The sequence below is a fragment of the Opisthorchis viverrini genome, assembly GCF_000715545.1.
Source record: "Opisthorchis viverrini unplaced genomic scaffold opera_v5_196, whole genome shotgun sequence".
NCBI classification, from domain to species: Eukaryota; Metazoa; Platyhelminthes; class Trematoda; order Opisthorchiida; family Opisthorchiidae; genus Opisthorchis; species Opisthorchis viverrini.
The window spans coordinates 461,949-484,128 of record NW_008751851.1 but is presented as its reverse complement, the minus strand read 5'-3'; the positions used below and the strand labels follow the sequence as shown (position 1 = coordinate 484,128).

Here is a 22,180-nt window from a genome sequence, read left to right as displayed (position 1 = left end):
TGCAGTTATCCGTCCTTACCTTCCCAGACCATCGATAAACAGCGTTCAGCTGTAGCACCCTTTCGGTGACTACTTTTCTTGCATCAGAAGTGAAGCATGAAGCATGGGATACCGCCAGGTTGCCCAAACCTAGTGTCGGGTCGCGCCCAGACATGAGAAAAGTACATGTACAGAGAACGACGCGTCCCCAGGGTCATCACCGGTTCCACACGCACGAGATGGCAGATGCGTTGGCGGAGCTATAAACCGTGTGCCATAGACACATTGGTTCCAGGTGCTACAGTCTCGATCTCCGGGAAACGGGAAAGTGGAACACAGAACCAAGCCTTGGAGGCGAAGGTATGTTCAGTTTGTTCGGAAATTGATCGGCTACGCATTGAAGACAATGGCTTTAATGCACGAGCGTCACTGACTGCACGACCATTTTCGCCAATGTCATTATCCACTGGTGATTTGAGTCTCGGGTTCGCCATCCAGTTGCCCACCCGACTCAGTTTACTGGTTAGCGTCTTCATTCTTCGTTGCCAGGTCATACACTGTTTACCTCTCGGTTGCTTCCACTGAGCACAGGGCTGGGAAAAAAGAGCGCTGTGCGGCAGACGGTCTACTGGCATGTGGAGTACATGTTCCAACCAGCGCAACCAGGGAAGCGTGAGTAATTCATCTAGCATGGGAGAGTTCCTTCTTCCTAGGACCATCTGGTGTACCTCAAAATTACTAACCCGATATTTCCATCAGACCTGAACAATGCTGCGGAGACACCGATGATCACATACTGACATCTACCGTATGTCCTCTGATCAATAAAGTAGTATGGATCGCACCACCGCAGTGTAAACTCTTACCTTGACGGACAAGCTCACGTCACGTTGGCGCCATAAGCGCCGGAGGTTGGCAAAAGCTACCCTGATTTTCGAGATGAGATTCGAGAAATAATCTCATCTCCAGCCAGTCTTCCGGAACATATGCAGCTTTCCAGGTCAAGAAGTTTATCTACCACGTCGACTGGCTCACCTGCAAGCATGAGGTGTGTGTTTGATTCCACCCAGTCTTGTAGCAGCACTTTATACCTTGCAGGTGTGAAGCGCATGTCAAACCGTGAGGCAGTCATCTAGTTTACTGAAAATCATTTTTGTTTGGGAAGGATCTGAAACAAGAAGAGTAATATCGTTGAGTACTCAAAATCTGTGAGGGAATGTCCTGAGAGCATTTCGACTCCCGAGGTTTCAGAGACAGGCAGAGGAAATTCAAGCAACATATCATTAACAAGGTTAAAGAAAAAACGGAAAGAGGACAACTTTGTTAGTACACCACTGAACGTGGTGAACTGAGGCGAGAGCTTCCCGTAAACTCGTACACGCCCACGGGAGTTCGCATACAGTGCCTTCATAAGGGAGAGAAATTTGGAAGGGACACCTTTGATTGCCAAACGCAGCTTAGCAGCATGTGTCCAACGGAGTGGGTATGAAGCTGATCATGGCTGTACGGGATGAACAAGTGAACGACTATATTTAGCCCTTTAGTCATCCTATCTATTTACTCAGGAGGTCTGTATGTTTGTTCTGACAATACAACAGTGTCCCGGGTGCTCTGTCCTCTCCTTATGACGTACTCTGGCAGGCTCACTTCAGGCATAACCAATAGATGGCCACCCACGATTCAACACCTAGAAGGGGGAAGTCGGGCAGCAGAGGTCGTATTCAAACCACAGGCCTTGCGGTCAGTAAATTCGCGCTCAAACTACTCAGTCATCTCATCCCGATTATCAGTAACCGAAATTGTGACAGCTCAAGCTATTGTACATGTACAATATTTACTTCTGAAGATGTTGATGATGGTTTAGCGATTGGTGTCTGGATTTAAAGTGCCTAGCCTTTGTCAGGGCATTATTTATCATAGCACAATGGAAAGGATTGGAGTGTTTTTCATAAATGAAATCAGGTTAGAATTTACACGTACTGCACGCTTTTTCTTTCTATCAGGATCTTTATGTATTTGAACGTGGTTCTAAATATTGTCGTGTAAATATGAAGTAAGCAAACTTTGGGGAACGTTCTTACAAACACTAATTGTATCATCACTCCGAATATGTGGTAGGCCAAGTATCGGAGCTCGGATGCACCTCAAATAGAAGTTTATGGTTCTTCAATCAAATACTAATAAAATTCCCAGTTGACTGATTTTGTTTGTTCAGAACTAGTGAGTAAGGATTCTTGTTCTGTAGTCACGTTTGCACGTAGTTTCGGAGGGACCGTCTGGGTATTCGGAAGACCCTTGCAAAAGCCTTGATGGATGGGGTTTTATGATTTTGTCTGTTCACCCAAAGACATCGTGTTACTTAAAACAAAATGCACTAATAGAACAAAGGCAAGACAGTAGTTACTTTGTTGAGTATAGGACAAGCCGATCCTAATTAGATGTAGCCTAATTGATAATTTGTAAGTAATTTGTTCACTCCACTGCACACCGCATTATCGAACTTATGTATCGTTATGTTTTGAACCTTAGCTCTAATTATACCGCAGTACACCATATTCATATCTCTTTCTTGGATTATGTTGTTGATTAGATCGTGTACCAAACAGCCTACTCCAATGGCAACATCTGATATTTCCTTTTCGTGTAGAAATGTAAACTTAAATGTACAAAAGAATTAACCCAACGGTTAAAGTGCCATTAACTGATCTACATCTAAGCAACTGGTAATACGCCTTGATCGTAAAATGGTCTAAAATCCATAGGCGAGTGTACAGTGTGGTTTTTCACCAACATGATCACGGAGGAAACCAGTAATCATGCCAACACAATCTTCGCAAGTTTACTTAAAATTCAGGTGCACTTGGAAATACTATCATGCGCGTTTCAGTACCGTATCTTGTTTAAGCCACAATTTCCAGCGTATTTAGCTGGGTGGATCTAATTCATGGAGTTCTGTATCCACTAGCTTGTACGCGACTCAGCTTGATTCGTTCAAACGCACCCTTTAGTTAACCCCCTAACATAGATTATGGACACTTCAGTGTGCTACGCGAGTACGCTCTGTACATGATGCCCCTGTGCTGCATAATTTTTCATGTATTTAGAGATAAACCTTAATACAACCATAAGTGGTTTTAAAAATCAGATCAATATGAAACGCTCCTTGCAATAGTTCATTCTGCTTAACAGCTAATTCATTAGGTTCGGGAATACTAAATTTGAAATAGATCAGATACTTCGTCCGATTTGCTTTGTCTAAACAACCCGAAAAGCTCGTTCATGTAGCAGTCCACCTTTGATGGAATAGACATTTCCCAGAAATAAATAAAAAGTTAACCGTTCAGTTGTAGCACCCTTTCAGTGCCTAGCTGCCATGCCACCGGAAGGAAATATGAGGGTTGGGATACTGCCAGGTCACCCAAGACTAGATAGGAGAAGTCGAGAGGGAGGGGTCGGATTCGAACCACGGACCTTCCGGTCAGTACAAACACGCTCTAAACACTGAACTATCTTGCCTAAGTTTGAAAAGAAACATGAATACTTCGCTACAAGCAAGTAGGTGGGTTGACTACCCATTCCGATTATGTGGGGACACAATAGCATGTTGAAATATCTGCCCTAGTTCAACTGGTATGCTTACACCTTGAGCATTCGTGTGGACCACTTCATCGTCAGTGTAGGAAACCTTGGCTGTTTAAAAAGTTGGCTGATGCATAATGTCACGCTTGTAATTTGCGAAGATGCCGACAATAAGGGCGATGGCAACATTGGGTTATCGTCTAGGAAAATTGTGATGTGTCCACCACATACCTGAGCAAATATGCGTGTGCATTTCCTTGAACCAGTCGCTTCTTCACTCTCCAAACTATCTGTCTATGAGGTCGTGGTTTTTACCCTATGAACATTCATTTGCACCATCGACTATGAATGTGGCGGGTGGATGGAAAATCAATGCAAACAAAATCGAATGAGTGAATATTTGTTTAAGCAGGTATGCTGTTGATTTCTTGTGCTATGAAGTTGGAGAAGACTGTGGCACTACAGAAATACAGCTGAATTAAATTAAGCGATTGATTCAGTTTACATGATTTCAAAAACTAGTTGGGAGATCATTTTTCAAATCGTCCACCGTCTTGGCACAACCATACTACTCAAGAATGTGATGGTTATTGTTTGAACTGATTGGGGCTTTTGCGAAATGACTACCATTCAATGCATTTGGGATTGCGAATAATGGGGTTAATAAATCTCCGTGATCGGTCGCCTTGACTCGCTATCTGTATACTATATGTTGTACTGTCATCTCAGGAATAAAAAGACTGTATAGCTGAGCCCCGATACCCGCTGGTGCATCATGGAACCCTTCAGCGCAAGTTCCCAACGCTTTGTACAAGTGGTTCCTTCCTGTAGGGTCCATTCCTGAGACCTATTTGCCTTCGGCCCTACTGGATGGGGTTTCAGCAATGGAGTGACAATATGAAACCCGAATACCAGTTAATCGAGAGTTGCTAAAGGCATCAATACAGTTCAGCCGGATCTAATTTGTACACAGAATGTTACTTTTCTGTCAAGTGAGTGGTCACACTAAAATACTTTAGGGATAATCTGACGTATACTAACGAAGACCAGCACATACCTTCAAACTTCTACGCTGTGAAAGAGGATTGAGGGTTTTGTCTTGTCCCTCGATTTCGACCAGGTGTTTATGCTAATTTTGGGAGATTTCCTTATGTGAATTGCTCCATGAGTTTGTCCTCTTATGGAAGAAAATTCTCCACCTGATGGCTAATTTTTCAGTAAAACGGCTTTTTAACAAGGAATCCTCTTCATCCAAGTGACTGTACGAAGTTGTTTTCCTTGTGCAAAGAACGTGTGACCACAAAAACTTGTTTCAGTCAAGTCGCTTCCTTCTACAAACCACCTTCAGCTGTGGAATATCAAGCCTACCTACTCTGGGGAACTTTTCGGTTAGTGTGCCAGACATTGTAGATATGCACTGGACGAACTTGAACCTTCACTCATGAGACCCGTAGTTATAAACAGTTCGCAAGTTCGTGAACGAGACAAAAATTTCGAGCCAAAGGTCTGAAAGTGCCAAATACTACGACGAACTTATTTCACCAGTTCCTCACCAGTTCCATATTTGTAACCAAACACTTTGGGAAGTAATTGTATGAGGTTTTTTCAAATCACAAACTCCGTTGTATCATTTTTGAAAATGACGGTTTCGAGTAGATTTATACACGCCTGAATTTCCGTCTCCCAAATGTTACAGATACCACATAATGAGAGAAAAAGGGAACTTTTCTGCAACAAACATTGTAAAACATCTATCGCGATTAATTTTGAGTAGCAGTTTTCTCATTCGGAAGTTAACTCAAATCAGAAAATATTGAAATTCTTTTTGAAAATATTTTTCGCCCACTGACTCTGAATAGACCTTGACATTTTGGCCATTTGTTGTCGTAAATTGAAACTTCAGATCTTTACTAGAAGATCACAGGTTTTTTGTTCGTTCTGGCAACCTTTTCGCAGTAATATGTTCCTTGCGTTGTCCATACGTTGTGCAACATCCCAATTAAGCACAACTATGCTATTAATAATATCTAGAAAACAGCAAGTGGTACAAAATTAGTGATACTAGGATCGGAAGTTTGGAGGGGATAGAGCATTTTTTATGGCTCATTTGGTGGGATCGCGAAACTACTGACCGTAAGGTGCGTGTTTCGAACCCGACCTCTGCCTCTCGACTTCTCCTGTCTAGGCTTGGGCAACCTAGCCATCGTGCTTCCTTCGGGTGGCATGGCAACTAGGCACCGGAAAGATGTCACAGTTGGATGATTTTCACTTTTTTTCACATTTTATTTGGTATCGTCGTTCACATTGGCCGTGATATGACTTTGACGGACCTTTGTACAATTCTTTTGGAAACAGATGCAAAATGCTATTTCGACGACCACTCTTCACCGCTTCCCGTGTTTTTATGGCAAGTAGCCTAACTAATGTTTAGCGTTATGTGATAAGGTCTTATTCGTTGTCTCGGATTCAGTCCACTCATCGTCGAATGTAGCGTTTCGTGATAGTGGGCTTTAAAAGAAACATCTGCAGCCACCGAAATCAGGTTTTAGAACATTTCCTTATTCTTCGGGTATAACTGGGGTGGTCAGCCGGTCCCATAAAACCAGGCGTGAAAACACCGCAAAGCAGTGTAGGAATTCGTTGCCTTCTCTCACGACTCTTAAAAGAAATGCTCATTTGCAGGTTTGTGGATAAAAGCTTAGAAAATCTGCTACCGAGCCAACATGTGCTAAAGATTAATGGGATTGCACGTGAGCAGACAGGCCTTAATATCTGTCACACAGCTCAGTTCTCGTGAATCTAGCGGGGATATACTATCACACGTACAAACGGACTCCAAGTAGTACATTTGAAAAGTACTGAATTTTGGCTTTTTCTTCCGTATCTTTTTTCATCCATGTTCCTCTCGAATTGGGAGGCAAAGAAAGTAGACTAGACTCTGCAAAATTACAGGTGTATTTGGCGATGGGAACAGTGTTATCACATATTACTTACCATTCATTTGTAAGTCATTGGATGATTGATTTCATCCATGTTCCTCTCGAATTGGGAGGCAAAGAAAGTAAGTTAGACTCTGCAAAATTACAGGTGTATTTGGCGATGGGAACAGTGTTATCACATATTACTTACCATCCAATTGTAAGTCATTTACAGGGATGATTGACGACTCGGTTTCGATTAGTGTAGTTTTCCCCTACCAGCCAGAAGTTAGAGGATTCGAGTTTTCTCATAAGTTCATGCTTCGTAACGGGGATGAAACAGCTGTATGGTGATTTGTTTATCATCACAGATTAACTTGATTTTGGGGGTGATTACCACTAGTGTGCGCCAGTTTCGTTCAAGAAAACAGAACGACATGAGGGTTGGAAGGTGAAGAAACAACCGGGACAAAATCATGCGTGTGTGACATAGTTAGACATATGTAAAACTGGAAACTGTAGGATCGAACCCCACCAAATTTTTGTACGCAAACATAGGAATACTCGTATTGCTTCGTTGGTCTTTTGGATCACAGATGATCTACCGGTGTAACAGTGATACTACTGCTGGGGGAGACGTGCGAGTAGTATGTATTCTTGTAAGTTTGCTTTGCGTCTCTTGAAAAGGAAGCTCTGCTGCGGAATTTGTGGAGTCGCTTTGTAGCATTTGCTTGGATTTGCGCAACAGTCAATGAATATCCAGGAAAGTTCAGGAAGACGCGTTCAAGAGAATTTTGATGTTCCGTTTTTTGTGAGTAGGATGCATATGAGAGTTTTGCTTCCCTCTCCGATAGTCTGTAACTGGTCAGTTGGTATTTTCTAATAAATAACTCCGCAGCAGAGACCTTCTTCCTTTCACCGGTAGTGTTGTGAAATTTCGTTCGAAATGGCAAGCGTGGATTCTCGTGGCCTCACTATGAACGTCCGTTTTATTGGAGTGCGAATATCCTATCCCACGATATTTGCACTATTGAATGAATTCATCCAGTCTGAATTTTGGTACATCATTCACCACCATAACTCTGTACTCTTTGTGTGTGCTGACTATGTTGTAATTCTCAGCGTAACTTAGAAGTTTGTTACAGACTCATGGTTGTATTAGTCTAATCATATGATGCTCGTGGATTTTACAGGTACATAGGGGAGTGAAAGGATTGGTCTACGGTTACGATGGTAAGAATCTTCTGCCAGTCTCGCAAGCAGTCGTCCGTGTGGTGAATGTCACCGATCCATACAATTTCCAGGTTATTACACACAACATTTGGTCAGGTGAGTCGGGAAAATCCTTGTATCGGAGTCGAAATAAGAATATGTCTTGAAGCTTTCCCATACGCCTTTGTTAACTGCATAATTACCTTTTTGTGACTAACTTTCGCGAAGATTTAAATGAGCAAGGTGGATATCATGGACTGCAGTTGCACACGCTTGTTATCAGGTGACGATATTTGTGCAGATTTCAAGCCAGATGAAATGGATATTCCTCTAACATAGTTTACGAGTAATTCCTTTGTGTCACGTGTCTGTTAGTCAAGCTTCAGTTACTAGTTTCTGCAAGGTAGGAGGCTAGACTGTGTGGCTAGACCATCAATATAACCTGATAGCTCAGTCTTCCGGACCCAGCTGTTTACATCCGCTAGATGCACCAAACTTGATATTTGGGCTATCCTGATAAGATTCTCTCTACCAACAGAGGCGGGACGCTTGCACATGGCTATTATCACATATGAACGTCTACTTGGAACCACAAGTGGGGCCTGGATATCAGGTAGAGATTAAATACAGTTATAAGGTGCATGGGAGTGCCATCAAGCAGAGGTTGTCATTTGTTAACACCTTGAAGATCCTTCGTAACTCGTCGCAACTGACTGGTCGGGGACTTGAATGCGGAAGTTGTTAAGTCATACGTGGAATAATAAACCCATCAGGGACTACCCTGAAAATCTGGTGCAATGATCCCTTTTGGTGCTCTTTACCAGACAAGTCTGTCAAGGCTTTACTCTATTCTACTGATGGGTTTTATCTAGTTCTCTTCAATCTTTATCTTACCCAACAGTGTTGATCTTATCGACTTCCCCGTCTTGAGTTCGCGAGAGCATATCTAACATCCCCTGTATCCACCACCAGCTGGTCTTCATATACTTTTCATAAGAAAGTGCTTGCTTCCTTCTTGGTTCTGTGCTATGAAACTGGTGTATTTCTAGTCTCCATTTTGAATTCGGCCTTGAAGTTCCGTAAAACAATATCTATCTGATAATTATTCCCTGATGACTGCTGCCGACATCAAAGGTAAGAGATTTAATTCAGTTAAACGCTGAAACGGCACTCACTTAAACTTTCGTTCAAGCTTGTCCATTCGCTAAGTGAGGCTATGGACAAAACCTGTCATTTTGAGTATGCAACCCCTAAGCGGTTTGGAGCAATAAATGATACTAGACACCACTTGATAGTTCTTATGTCTTCCATACCTTTTTGCGTTCACTTGCGCATATCTGTGACATTCCCATGGGTCCTCACGCACGTGTTTTTCTTAATCACATGACCATTACTCATGGATCGCGCAGCCTTGCCCAGTTATTTATCAACTGACTCTCCTGACCAGCAGGCTGTCGGAGCAACACATGTAAACCTCAACGACCGGCGACTGCCTTTCCAGCGTATGAACTATTGAGATCGAGACCAGCAATCCACATCTCCTCCGCCAAGTCATCGGTGGTCTTCCGGTGAATAGACTAATTACCGCATTAGCATTGCCGCAATAAGTGAAGGCTGATGTCAAATGCATCGTAATCTGCTTGTGTATAGCTCAAAGTCAAGATTTCAATATTATCCAGATCGGTTCAGCTGGGCACATCCACCCAGACACCGTTGCGAAGGTGTTGAACAAGATTTTCTCACCGGCCATATATCTTTATTTAGAGAATGGAGAACTGTTCGAACGGGTCAGTTTCCGACATATCCATTCCTATTTGTAGTGAGATGCTCAGTTTTTTTTTTACTGCAAAGCAACTGCTTATTGGGGTCAGTCAACGTTCGAGTTTTCTCGGATGGGTGTTGTTCACTAGTGAGTAATGGCTACTAGACCCTAATCCATCCCTAGGTACGGGAATATTTACCGTTAACGAATGTGTCTATTGTGCTGACAAAACATTCGAAGAGCAAAAGCGTATCACCCCACTCCGCATAGTTGGTAATTTACCGGTTGAACACAGCGAACTGAATCATATGCTGCTTTTTCTGTATACGTGTGTAATAATTTATCCATGGTCGTCCTGATGTGGCTGTTTGTGATAGAAGGAAATTATTCAGTATCCATTTATTACTTTGGTTTTATTGCTCACTGAGAATGCTTCTTCAGTTTGTGAATATCACCCGTGGTGCAAGATGGCTCAAGTGGTTAGGGCGTGTTTTTACTGACCGGGAGTTCCGTGGTTCGAACCCAACCTCTGCCTCTCGAATTCCCCTATCTAGGCGTGGGCATCCTGGCAGTATCCCAACCCTCGTGCTTCCTTTGGGTGGCATGGTAGCTAGATATCGGAAGGGTGCTACAGCTGAACGATTTTTCTCGAGCATCACCCGTCGGAGTAGCCTTACTCTGTGGTTGTGAAACTTGTTCTCTTCGATCCGAAGTCATTAGACCGATTCAAACGTTTGATCCCCGGTACCTTTGCTCTATGGGAGCTTTTATGTGGCTGCCGCGTGTTTTAAATGAAGAAAACCCGCCGAAGAAAACATCGTTTTCCATTCCAAAGCCTTCTGAGGAGACATGCTATCATCTGGTATCGTGAAACAAAGGTGACCACCTTCTAAATGGGTGCTGTGGGATCACGGCACCTTACCAGTGGGGGTCCGCTCGATTCTGGTCGCATGTGGTTGAAAAGCCTACTTTGTGTGGCGCGTAGCTGGTCTCCCGGGGGGTGCCTGCTGTGACGTCCTAGGTGGACTACCTATCTAAAGACAGCGTTTCGTTGTGTGGTTGGTCCATACCCAGTAAGTTGGGCCGATCCAATTTTTGGTGTCTTTATCCGTCTGGTTGCGCAGATGATTTTTTCTCGTTTCTGTTCCAAAGAGTAGATACATTGTTCTTATATGTTATCTTCGATCAAAATAAGACTTCGCATTAGATCCCATCCTTCTCCGTTTTTCCCACTCTTCATTAGGTATCCTCCCCAATGGTTGCATGGAATTTAGATACCGGCGTTTATAACTGGTTCACTGCTGTCGATGGTTATGGTGCTTATGGTTACCAGTGCTCCATCTTATCATGTTCTTATTTGTTCCAATTTTCCCCCATGAAGGGCCCCAAGGCGATTTCTATCGCCTCCTGACTCCAGGACGCTACTGGATACGCTTTGAAGCACCTGGGTTTGACTCGGCGGCTACATGCTTCGAAATCAATGATCTGCCTGAATGGGGCGATACAAGGCATCGCCCAGCCATGGTCCTGAACGCATTGCTTTTGAAAGGGAACGTCAGTTCGAACGAGCGACTTCACGATTTGGTAACAGAAAGTGGCATAAAATTCGATGCTGTCTCACGCGCGGCCACCGGGTGCACCGGGTTTAACGGACAACTAACTGACGTAAGTGTGGTTTCACTCAAAATTTACCTTCAATGTAATTATGACATGAATGGTACTGTTTTTGCCCACCAAGATAACAGCCTTAGAACCTTCCTCTCTTCTTTGGGGATGGTAGGAAAAGATCGTGACAACTACAACGCATGCACAAGCACGGTCGGTGGCTACTTGGCCCTTAGGTCCATTGCTAATCAAATAGCCAGATGAATGCCTTCTCTCACCATTCTGTGAGGAACAACGGTAACAAAACGCCCAAAGCGGCTGCGACGTTAAGGAGTATCTCATGTTTTAAATTCCGTATTATGACCCTTCGTGATAAACCAGATGAGAGCACTGGCTCACCGACAAAAATCACGTCTTATTGGCCAGTGTCTTCACGTGCTGTTTGATTTTGCAGCCTTCAACTACATTCTGATTAATCCGTGAGGTTTCCTATCGAGTTCTATTTTCCTTTACACTTCGCTTTCATCTTTCGTATGAAGTCTTCTGGCGCCACAGGCCGAGGTGACTCAACCTGGCGTGCGCCTCTACCTGGCGCATGGGTGTGAAGCTGAAACGAAGCTGAAGTTCAGCGGTACTCTGCGCGTATCTCTTTGGGACACTGCAATATCACATACGTGATTAATGCTTACCTATGCACCACGAAATGTCAAGTGTAGTTATGGACTTAATTGATGTCTCCGTTGTGCAGAAATCGGCCTATTATCTCATCAACACTTCAGTTGGGAAGGTCTTCAGAATACGCCTTAACCTCTTCAGCGTTTCCCACTGATAATTGCTCACCCGTCAGTGAGTAAACAGTTAATCGGTTGATTTTATGTTGTGGAAACAGACAGAACCATGAAATGTACCAATCCTGAAAGCGTTGTGTCACCAAACTTCCAAATCTATTTGAGCAATAAACTATACAGATTCTGCAGGACTTAATCCTTTCATCCAATCACGTAGTACCAGCTGGGGATTGCTGGAAGATGTGAAAACCTTTCTCAGTATGCATAAATATGCCACCTGTGTATTGGATGCGATCACGCCACCAATTACTGTCTCCAAAGAACCGTTACCAGCCGCAATATTCAAACAATTCAGGCGCTGGTTTGCTAGGATAACATAAGGTACCAGACAATTATCGTTCATGACAAGTATCAACTGCTGACAACAAATATGTTTGGATAGATCAGATTACTTTGAGACTAGAAGGGACAGCAAATTCTCCCCAATGGATGTTCTCAACGGTTGACTTCGGGCATGATTATTATAGGAGTTTTGGCCTTATGAAACCCGACTTATTGACGTGGCGATTCGAGACTAACTCAGTATGTTGATCGAGGAGATCGTAATCAGCATGGATAGTTCGGACGAGGGCAACCTTTGAGTGTTTCTCATCACTCTGCAATGGAAATCAGGCCAAGAAAAGCGACCAGAATCTCGGCAGAATACTTCACTAGGTTGCCGAAAGGAGTCGACTTCATTTTCAGAGCTACGCAGTGACAAGGTGTTCTGACCGGATTCAGTCAAATATGGTCCCTATTTTTTAAGTTTAGTCCCGCCTCATCGCATTATATCCAATTATGGAACATTTATTAGTGGTTTCTTATGTTAGAACTTTGTCCATGGTTTGGAAGGGAAGTTTGTAAGTATGCAAAATTCTTTAACCGATATCTCTGTTGGCTGGTGGATTTTTCGAAAACTGACGAAGCGTTATAACACCAGTTGGAAACATCAATATTCCCCTTCCGAATAATAACCCCCCAGCTAGTAACTCTAGTACAGGTTAGGCTACCCGACTATAAAAGGACAGGACTATATACAAGCTCTGTGTTTACGGAGGTCGGATTAGTTTTGCGCAGTTGTTGCCCCATTCGGTCGTGTCCCAAACTGTGGGGTTCAATCACACAGCTGGAGTGCTGAGTGCGACACAGTGTTGCTATCACACATGGCGACACTGAGAGAATCCAGGTATAGATAAAAATGCACTGGTTTTTATGACAGCTGAGTTTGTTAGCAATCTAGCGTGTGTCCAACAGGTAGAGCCTGACGATGCATTTTTAAAATGGTTTGCAAGTGTTATCGATCAACCTATCGAACGTCGTGTACATCAGCATTATCAAAGACAGCAGCGCCAGTGTTGACCTTGATTCATCACCGCCGTACAGCAACAAAGTTTGAAAGTCTTGGAGTGAAAAGAAGAACGCGGGTGAGAGAGTGACCCGGTGCTAGCAGATCGCAAGCCTACACCTCTAAGCGCCCAATCAGACAATCCGGAAAGAAACTGACAACATGAACGCTAGTGACATCGATCAGCTGCCATTTCATGCAGTGTCTCTAGCCAAGCACAAGAAGGATCCAATCCTGGAGTGCACACTAACAATACCCAAACTCTTGATCATCTCTTTCACACATAAATACATTGTTCACCTCGCAGTTTGCGCCATTCTGAAGGAGGAATGGAGAACAACACTTGTCTCGGTTGATGGTGTTACCGAGTGCGTAGCACATGACCGAAAAACCGCATTTGATGGTCCCAGATGTTTTCCGCGTATGAAGCACAACCAGATGCCCACTTGCTAATTTCCTCGTTAAGAATTCTTTGAGGCCATCCGTAATCAGCAACACTTCTGAGACATCGGAGTCACTTTACATCATTTGTGCGCAGAGGCCATGTCTCGCAGTCACAACAATATAGCCTTATATAGCCTGATACATGAGATCAAGGGATGTATTGTTTTGGTGCCACAAGTGAACCAAATAGCAAATGTGATTCTGGCCTTTGATACCCGCAGCCACAAGTGAACCAAATAGCAAATGTGATCCTGGCCTTTGATACCCGCGCACTGACTTCATCAAGCACACTTCCGTCGGAGCTAATACAACTGCCAGGATAGGTAAAATGCTTCTAAAGCTTCATTGTTTATCCTTGAATGACTGAGGACATGTCCAGAGACTGCATGTTCTGAAGCCTAACTTTGCATTTTGAAGATGGAAAGCAGATATAGAAGGATAGTGTGACTGTGGTCAGTTCATTCAACAGGGCCTATGCTCCCTTAAAGTCGATACATACAAGAGTCAACCGTGTTCATACACCTTAAAACGTCCAGGACGAACCCAACTTTTTCACAGTTTTACTATCCACGTGTCTAGTGTTCCTGAAACGACAGCCCATGGAATATGTAGCGTGGGGTTAAGTCTCAGTCCGGGAACTAAACGCGCTTTACCGGATTGGATTCTAGTGAAAAGTTCCCTTTGCACCCGGCTCAATCAAGATAAATTCCAGTTGGTACAAACACTAATACTTGTTTGTGGTGCCCGCTTATGCCCCAGTGACCTGCAGTTCTAAAGTTCTATTGAAATTTGTCCGGGTTCATCTTTCAGGCAAAAAACTGACATTCATCCTTGTAGATCACATTATCGCCCAGACTGGTAGTCTGAAACCTTTGGAACCACCAGTGAATGCTCGCCGTCACGGACAACGGATAGCTGTGCACTGGCCGTCAAATATTTCTAGCCAGTACGCATTTTCAATTCAAACACTTACATCGTGTACCCTGGCAACCACTTGGTGCAAAACAGTTAGATAACGTAGCAATCAGTCATCGATAGAGAGCCAGGAATGCTGCCCTTCCGTGAATTACAGACTGATTCCGATCATCGCATGGTGCAAACGCCTTTGATACTTCACTTTCCTTTAGGGTCTAACAAATCCGTCATCTTTGAGGAAATACCATAAGTTGGCAGCATCTATCTGATCTGGCTCAATGAACCAGCATAGTATTTGCAAGAATCACGTTAATGAAACACGGCGCACTATGAACAGTGGACTGCAGACGGCTTTCGAAACTCTGTTTGACCTCTCTGATTAGATCAACTGACTACTGGGTTTCTCCGAGGCACAGTGTCCTGACTCATGCGCTGAATTCCACACCAACAGATAGCGAGCACGAGACCACACGAAAATCCCTCAAACATCGAACAGTTAAGAATCTGAGAAGACTCCAGTGAACTTTGAAAGCTCAGGAGGTTGATGTCTTTGCATCTTGAATATAGCCAAGCCCTATACAACTCAAGGTGATCGACTGGCCAAAGGAAAGCAGCCTCAAGTGAAACGATAAGTGAAAAGATTTCTGTAATTCATTTGCAAAAAGTGCCAATCGGACGGTTCGGTCCTGCATTTCATGGAACATTTTAGTTAGCTTCCTGCATCCTCTGCAGACTGTATGCGGGTAAATGGAAGTTAGTTCTTGATTGTTCGCCAGGAGAATAAATAAATTATGACATCCTTTCTAAGGTGCGAGGAAGGACCAGGACCTGACGGTCTGTATCCAACATTCAACGAAGGCGGAAAATCTCTATTTACCTGAAAAAAACTTACAAGTGACGAAAGAGAAAATGCGGAATGTGACACACCAACAATCATCCCTGTCTTCAAAAGGTTGCGTGAAAACTGTGTATAAACCATCGGCTACTAGCGTGACAGCTGTTGTATCGATAATGCTTTCCGATCTAATTCTTCATATACAGAGAAGCAGAACCGTGACATCCAAGCTGGGTTCCTTTGTGCAAGAGGGTGCATCGGTCACGTAACTTACGACAGATTTTGGAACAACCGCACCGCCTCCGTTAATCAACAACGGTCATCTTTCTTGAAATGAAAGTCGTCCTTGGCTCATTGATTGTCGTGCAAAACGGACCTCTTACCAACGTGCATAATTTGTGACAGCACATTCAGATGCTCTAGTGATTGCTGTTTCTCTGGATGGTGACCCCGACACGGGACACATCAATGGTTAAAGCCGCTGGCGGACACGGCCAAGTCACACGCTCAATGGCGTGAGTGCATCGAAGCTATTGCCCTCAGCGCATAAGCTTTCCATCAAATTTCCCCAACAAAAAGAGCAACTCTCACTACTGGATTCGCGCGTTAACGATATCGGCTATTTTTTTCAGCGAACAAAACTTTGGCAGCCTTGTACACTATGTGCTCGGTTTACAGACATGGAAATTGATGATACGGTTAATGTATAGTTTTTTCTTGAACTGCAGCTAGATAGATATCGGTGTTTGCTGATTAGCTCCCTGTTCAGCGTATTTGTTTGTGACACGCGCGTGGGACGCCCGTCTCTCAAGATTTTTTTAGGAAATAGGCCACCATTGGTATTGAAACCACTTTCCTCAGTGTAGTAGTTGGTTTTAGAGCTTTGGTTTGGAGAGGTTTTGGTTTTGTTAGTATTGGTATAAGTTAATCTGTGTCATTGGGTGTTTGTTGCCGTTGAAGTGCCTTCTTTTTCCAGCTGTTTATGAGACAAATTGGTCTTATCGTTCTAAGATACTCGATATAAACAGTTTTTCTTTGGTTCTCACTCGTTCTGCACCAGAGGATGTCTCTCCTCTATTTGATACAACTTTGTTACAACTCTTTTGGTGATTTTTGGGTCGGTGTATTTCATTTTCCGACAGGTAACCCATTCCTAGTACTGCCAAATGACACGTCCAATAACAGTAGTTGGTTGTTCTGAGTTGATTCAAATCCGACAGTAAATGCCATATTTTAAAATGTCGTATTGAGGATCCCTTAGAAGTTCCGTTTGTTCGCATGATGGACGATCGTCTGCGGAGTTAAAACAGTAAATATACTAAGTAAAAGACTCGCCAGGACTGAAAGTGTGATTCTCCCTTGAAATGATGTACGATCACCAAGGTATACACAGTCTCGATGGCTTCACCAGCCTTGAGCACACTGCTCGCTTTACTTTTCGAACTAGATAACGGAGGCGAATAAGACAGATGAAAGAATTGTGGTCCAAACATTACTTAGGTGCTCTAGTTACGCTGTCAAGCTTCTGAGCACCGAGCAGAATCAGTTGGACTCGAACAGGTAAATAGCGTGAATCAATCACAAGCCATAAAGTTATACGAGACCATCGAATCGCCGACTGAGTTAACACTAGTGTCTAAATCAGTTTGGGTTTTCTGCCTGTAGTGCTGTATGCATCCCACTTTGTGGTCTGAGTTGGACTGCTAGCAATGAACTGGGGCTGTAAAATCATGCCCTTGCGATCCGGTCGCTTGGCGACGTGGCATTGTGAAGTCACATGATACATGTGACTTGTTTGTTGTGCTTGAGAAGCCTGTGGATGAAATTATTAGGATCACAGTTATCTAAAACCATTTGTAGCTAACCACTTGACAACCCACTGATAGTCCTGGATTTATGCACCAAGTTATCATCTCCCGCCTGCAATGTGCAGCTACCTACCCCCCTCCCAAATCATCGATGAACGAAACTGCCGCAGCTACAACCACTGTACGACGAGTACGCGGTAATTTCAGCTGACAATGATGATGATGTGAACATGTATATCTGTTCTGCTTAAAGTACATCAATCGAGGAGCTGAGCTAAACTATTCCACATTAATATCCGCTTTCATTTTTCAACAGGCTCTAGACGACATGGAAGCCGACCATGATGACGAGCTGGAGGGAGGAAAGTGAGAAGCACAGATGCGCCACAGATCCACCTATAATGTTTTTCCTTATAACATTGCTGTCTTATCTGAAATCGTGCAATTGCAAAATTTGCAATATATACCAGCCACCGAAATCGATGTGATATCTTTCCCCTCACCAAACCTATAAGGCTGAGCAGCATAGAGGGAGCAAATAATGAAATGCCCTGCTGATATCATCCAGTATGTGTGCATACCTAGCAGTTAGCTTAGTTAAAAATGGAGTTAGCCTGCCTAGTTTGGTGGTTTGGTTGGACTGAATTGCAGCGCTGTCATCACTCAAAAGGCAGAATAACAAGAGGTACATGGCCATTCGCACAGTTTGTGTCCTACGATAAGTGACTAGCCTATTGATTCTCCGCGATTCCATATGACTGAGTGGTGGAGTATCATCCGACAACGGCCTGTATACCCAAACGTGCGTGACAAGGGAAGAACACAGCTTGATTGGGGCATATTTCACCCAGATATTCTCCCCAATAATGACATCTATGGGTGACCGCTACAACATCAAAAGAGGAGTACGTACTTGAATGTGGCTTAGTGGAGCTTCAGTCGAATTATGAGTCTCTTTACTGAAGCGAAACAATTATTCCCAGGACAAATGAGATTTCTCGGTTGAAATATAATTTAAGGGGACTTCGAATAGCACTGAGTACAAGAGAACTACACCACTCGGAGGACCAACTACTTAACGTAAAGGCCAACTGGAATTTCATCTATTTCCCGAGTGATCAAACCAAACTCGTCGTATTCCAATTGGTCTGTTGGTTACGTATGCTGTTACCGCGATCTACTCTTTTTCATCCTCGAAAGATGCTTTCACCCGTTTAGTCGATACCTTCTTAGATGAAAACGCAACGTCTGTCAACTCGATGCTACACTAAAAGTACAGTTTGGTTATCGATGAAAACGCACTATTTTCAATAGGACGACGACTTACTGAAGATTGCAAAAAAATCCAAGTGGAGCTTGTAACCCCAACTTTTCTACAAGAAAATTCACAGGGAAACAATCATGGCACTTTAGACTTGTCTGTTGATAGTGTCCATGCATTTATCCTTCTTTGGGTCCCATATCAGTTGAGAAAAACCAAGTGTGAGCCATCTCTGTGACTCATTTAGAATCTGCATGAACGGACCTCGTTATTTGAAATGTATCTGATACGTGACCTGGCTTGTTAGGTCTTTCGAGTCATTTCGGTACAAACGGGTCGAACGCGTCTACGAAAGACGATAGCTAGCTTATTCTGCCCAGGCTTACAGTTAATGCCTGTCAGCACGCCAATCCGAATTCGTAGGCTGTATATGCAGACACCAGGAGTATTGGTAATAGATATGTTATCTACTACTATCGGGCTGATAAGGACGACGCGCAGTGCTGTACAAACAACCTATAGAGCCTGTCGTCGCTTTTTCTCCGTGAACACCACCAGCACCCATAACTGTTGAGTTAGTGTTTTCCACTCGGAAATTACATTGTACTCTGTTACTGGTAGGGGGCAAATAACCTAATTCACTGAGACCTAATGTGTTTGTTGGACATCTGACGTCAGCATTGTTCATCTGCGCATTGCGCCACTTGACTCCATAAACCACTGACCACAGTGGGTCACGGGATTAGATACGCTACTCTGACCTCTGTAGCTCGTCCAATATAAGAATATAAGACACACGTAAGATAAGCTTGGCTGTGTACAGACCGGTTTGTAGTTGGGTGATTGCGAATGGAGCGAACACTTTGCGCGCAAGAACGCTGAATCGGAATTCGGCCTGCACAAATAACGCGTCCTGTGGACTGCTCTGAGAAGGCCACAACAGACCTGATGTCACAAGACGGGACGGAGTTACAGCAACTCTGAGGTGTTTTCTTAGTTTATATGAGTGACGTCATTTAAATACATACTGATGTCCTTTGGGAAGATTGTTTTTCGTATCACTCGAAAGATGTCCGACTAAAATTTACGACAGAACTTTGATATGACGTTTTGATTCGGATGAAAAGTAAGGATTAGTGGTGTTCCAAGCGTATAAATAGCATGCAAGATGCCTAAGTTTGGTTCTAGAGCACAGATACAGGGCAGAATACCATTCACAACGTGTAAAAACGTTTAACGGCAGCAGACATTGACGAAAAACACTAGTTGATATGATGTGTATTGGAAAAAGCTTGGGGTCGCAAGCCCTAGTTTAGTGGTAAGTGGAAAAAGTTACATCAAACAGCTGGACAAACAACTCGTTTTCCGCTTGAAAAAGGAGAACAGAAGAAGAGAAACTTCTGACTACCTGCTTTTACACAACTGGAAAATAAGCTGCTTCAGATAGGCGAAGTGGACAGCAAGCCAAACTTGCAATAGACAAACTTATTTTTGGCCCAGTTGATGGTAGTAGAGGAGTTGAGCAGAACAGCATGATGTGGACAAGAAGAAAGGACGGGGTAAGAAATTTTGTTGTTCTTGAATACCGCTTGAGTCCAATAACCAGAGGATGTACAACAATCAAATTATTCTAGGAATTAGACACGTCAGATCATGGGATCACTGAGGACACAGGGAAGTCGTGGGGTCATTGGAATTGTCAACTTCCTCCAGATGGTTGTTGAAATTCGTCGCATTTCATCCATATTAACAAATGATTGGCGCGGAAAACGCGGATGTGTTTATGGGGACGTGTGTGTTGAGAAAATTCAATGAGGGCGAACTATTTGACAGAAATTGACGAGAAACAATCCTGTGTTTGTGGTTCCCCATCGTCGAAACGCTGAATTGGGTACAAGAGGAAGCGATTTGGAATAAACATTTCATAGTTGCAAAGCGTTCTTCCTCATGATGGTTGGTGTCTGCATGTTAGACGGAAACTGGCTAGTCCGGTTTGTGGCGGTCGGAATCCCTAGGGATACAAGATTCAGTAATGAGGTCGGACTGCAGGATGGGTTGATTGTTACTAAATAAGGACAAGAGATGAGCGGTTTCGTTGCAATTAAGTGACCGAGAAAATAGGTTTTAAGTTAAAAGATGACAATATGGAGTCGAAACGAATGAGAACCATTTGAGGAAGCGTAGTCAAACCACATGGTGGCAATATTATAGGGATCACCTGGAAATAGATTTATGCGGCTATTAATGCTGAAAACCTGCGCTTCAGTGGGGGAAGGATGTTAAGAGGACGGTGGTAGTATTTCAGTGTTTTGTGTTCATTCGAGTTTGTTTGGTAGGTGGAGGAGCAGCGTTCCCGAACAAGGAGTGTGAGTTGTGAGACATGTAAGGTTCCCACCGGTTGGGAAGCTAGATTTGCCGGACAGCAGAGTGAGGTACGTATCACCTCCGAACCACTTACCACATTGCTAGTGACGTTGGTGCTCAAATTACCTGTCAGATGGTCGCACTTGGGTAAGGAAAGCACCAACTGGTTGTTTACGAAGTCACCGTAGGATAGGCTTGTGGAGATAATGATATATAACGGAGATTCGAAACCGCGACGTTTTGGTTAGTAGTTGAACCGGTGAGGACAGTTGGTCAGCAGTGTGAGTGACTTACACATTCGGGTGCCAGGGTGAAAATTTGTAATAGGCCTTATCTTCATCATGGTTACCACTCGTAATCTTGTGACCAACACCCTTGTGGCGCCACGTCACTGCTGAAATTTCGGAAGCAACTGTTTTTCTGATCTCAGAAAGTCAGATCCCCAAAGAATTCATGAACAAACTTGTGAAAGAATTTGGCAATCGAGTGTTATTAGGACATATGTGACCAATTCTTGAGAACCTCAGTCATACATACTCGATTCGTTCTGGGTGGGTCCAAGGCATAAGTATAGAACGGAGAATATATAACTTTTATTGTTGGAAATTCTATGCAGTTGGGGAAACGAACATCACTTATCCCTAACTAAACAAAAATAAAGCCGATGCAGTTGGACTGCTTCAAGACCTCCACCTCAATCATCCCTTTTATTCAGAAGGGATAATAGTATCGCAATAAAAAAGGTATCCGTGGCTTGAATTCGAACCAGAGCTGGTGAGTGTTCCACCCGTACATCTTTTCACTTTCAAAGACGGACGCATATGTACATACTGTCACCACAACGGTGCACCACGTTGCTACCACAGAAATACTGAAGTGGCATCCGATTATCTTAGCTTATAACAGTTCCAACGGTGTGAGACGGGCACACACACCCAGACGGACCAATCTTTTGCACACCCGTCTACAGGACTACACGAGTGTCTGCAACTTTTGAAGCTTACTCTGAAGAACCGGCGAGCATTAACAGTAAAGATTAACCTCAAAATACGACACCTTGTGTTCCTCAAGGTTATTCCTCAGAAGGAATTTTTCTATTCGAAATCGGTGACCACAAACTGACCTAAGCGGCCATCGATTTTAAGCAGTACTAGCATATGCCTAATCTGGATAGACAGAAAATTATGTAGACAAAAGATAATTAGAGCCAATTCCTTAGATCCATTCAGAAGTTCACACGTTCTGGTTCAACGAGGTTCGGCTCTGTTAGCTCAATTGGTTTTTACTTCGTCTTCCCCAATGGCAGCAGGCGTCAAAAGTTGTGAT

The 22,180-nt window shown here is 43.5% G+C and overlaps 1 protein-coding gene across 1 annotated transcript in view; it reads left to right on the top strand.

Moving 5' to 3' along the window:
- Nucleotides 1-17,699, top strand: part of T265_14439 (hypothetical protein) — a gene marked incomplete at both ends in the record, with an annotated part of 31,040 nt that extends 13,341 nt beyond the window's left edge. The window contains 3 exons of the mRNA XM_009173637.1: nucleotides 7,670-7,805; nucleotides 10,832-11,115; nucleotides 17,546-17,699. Coding sequence (XP_009171901.1) covers nucleotides 7,670-7,805; nucleotides 10,832-11,115; nucleotides 17,546-17,599 — 474 coding nt within the window. The remainder of the gene's footprint in view (nucleotides 1-7,669; nucleotides 7,806-10,831; nucleotides 11,116-17,545) is intronic.
- Between the last annotated feature and the right edge of the window lie 4,481 nt (nucleotides 17,700-22,180).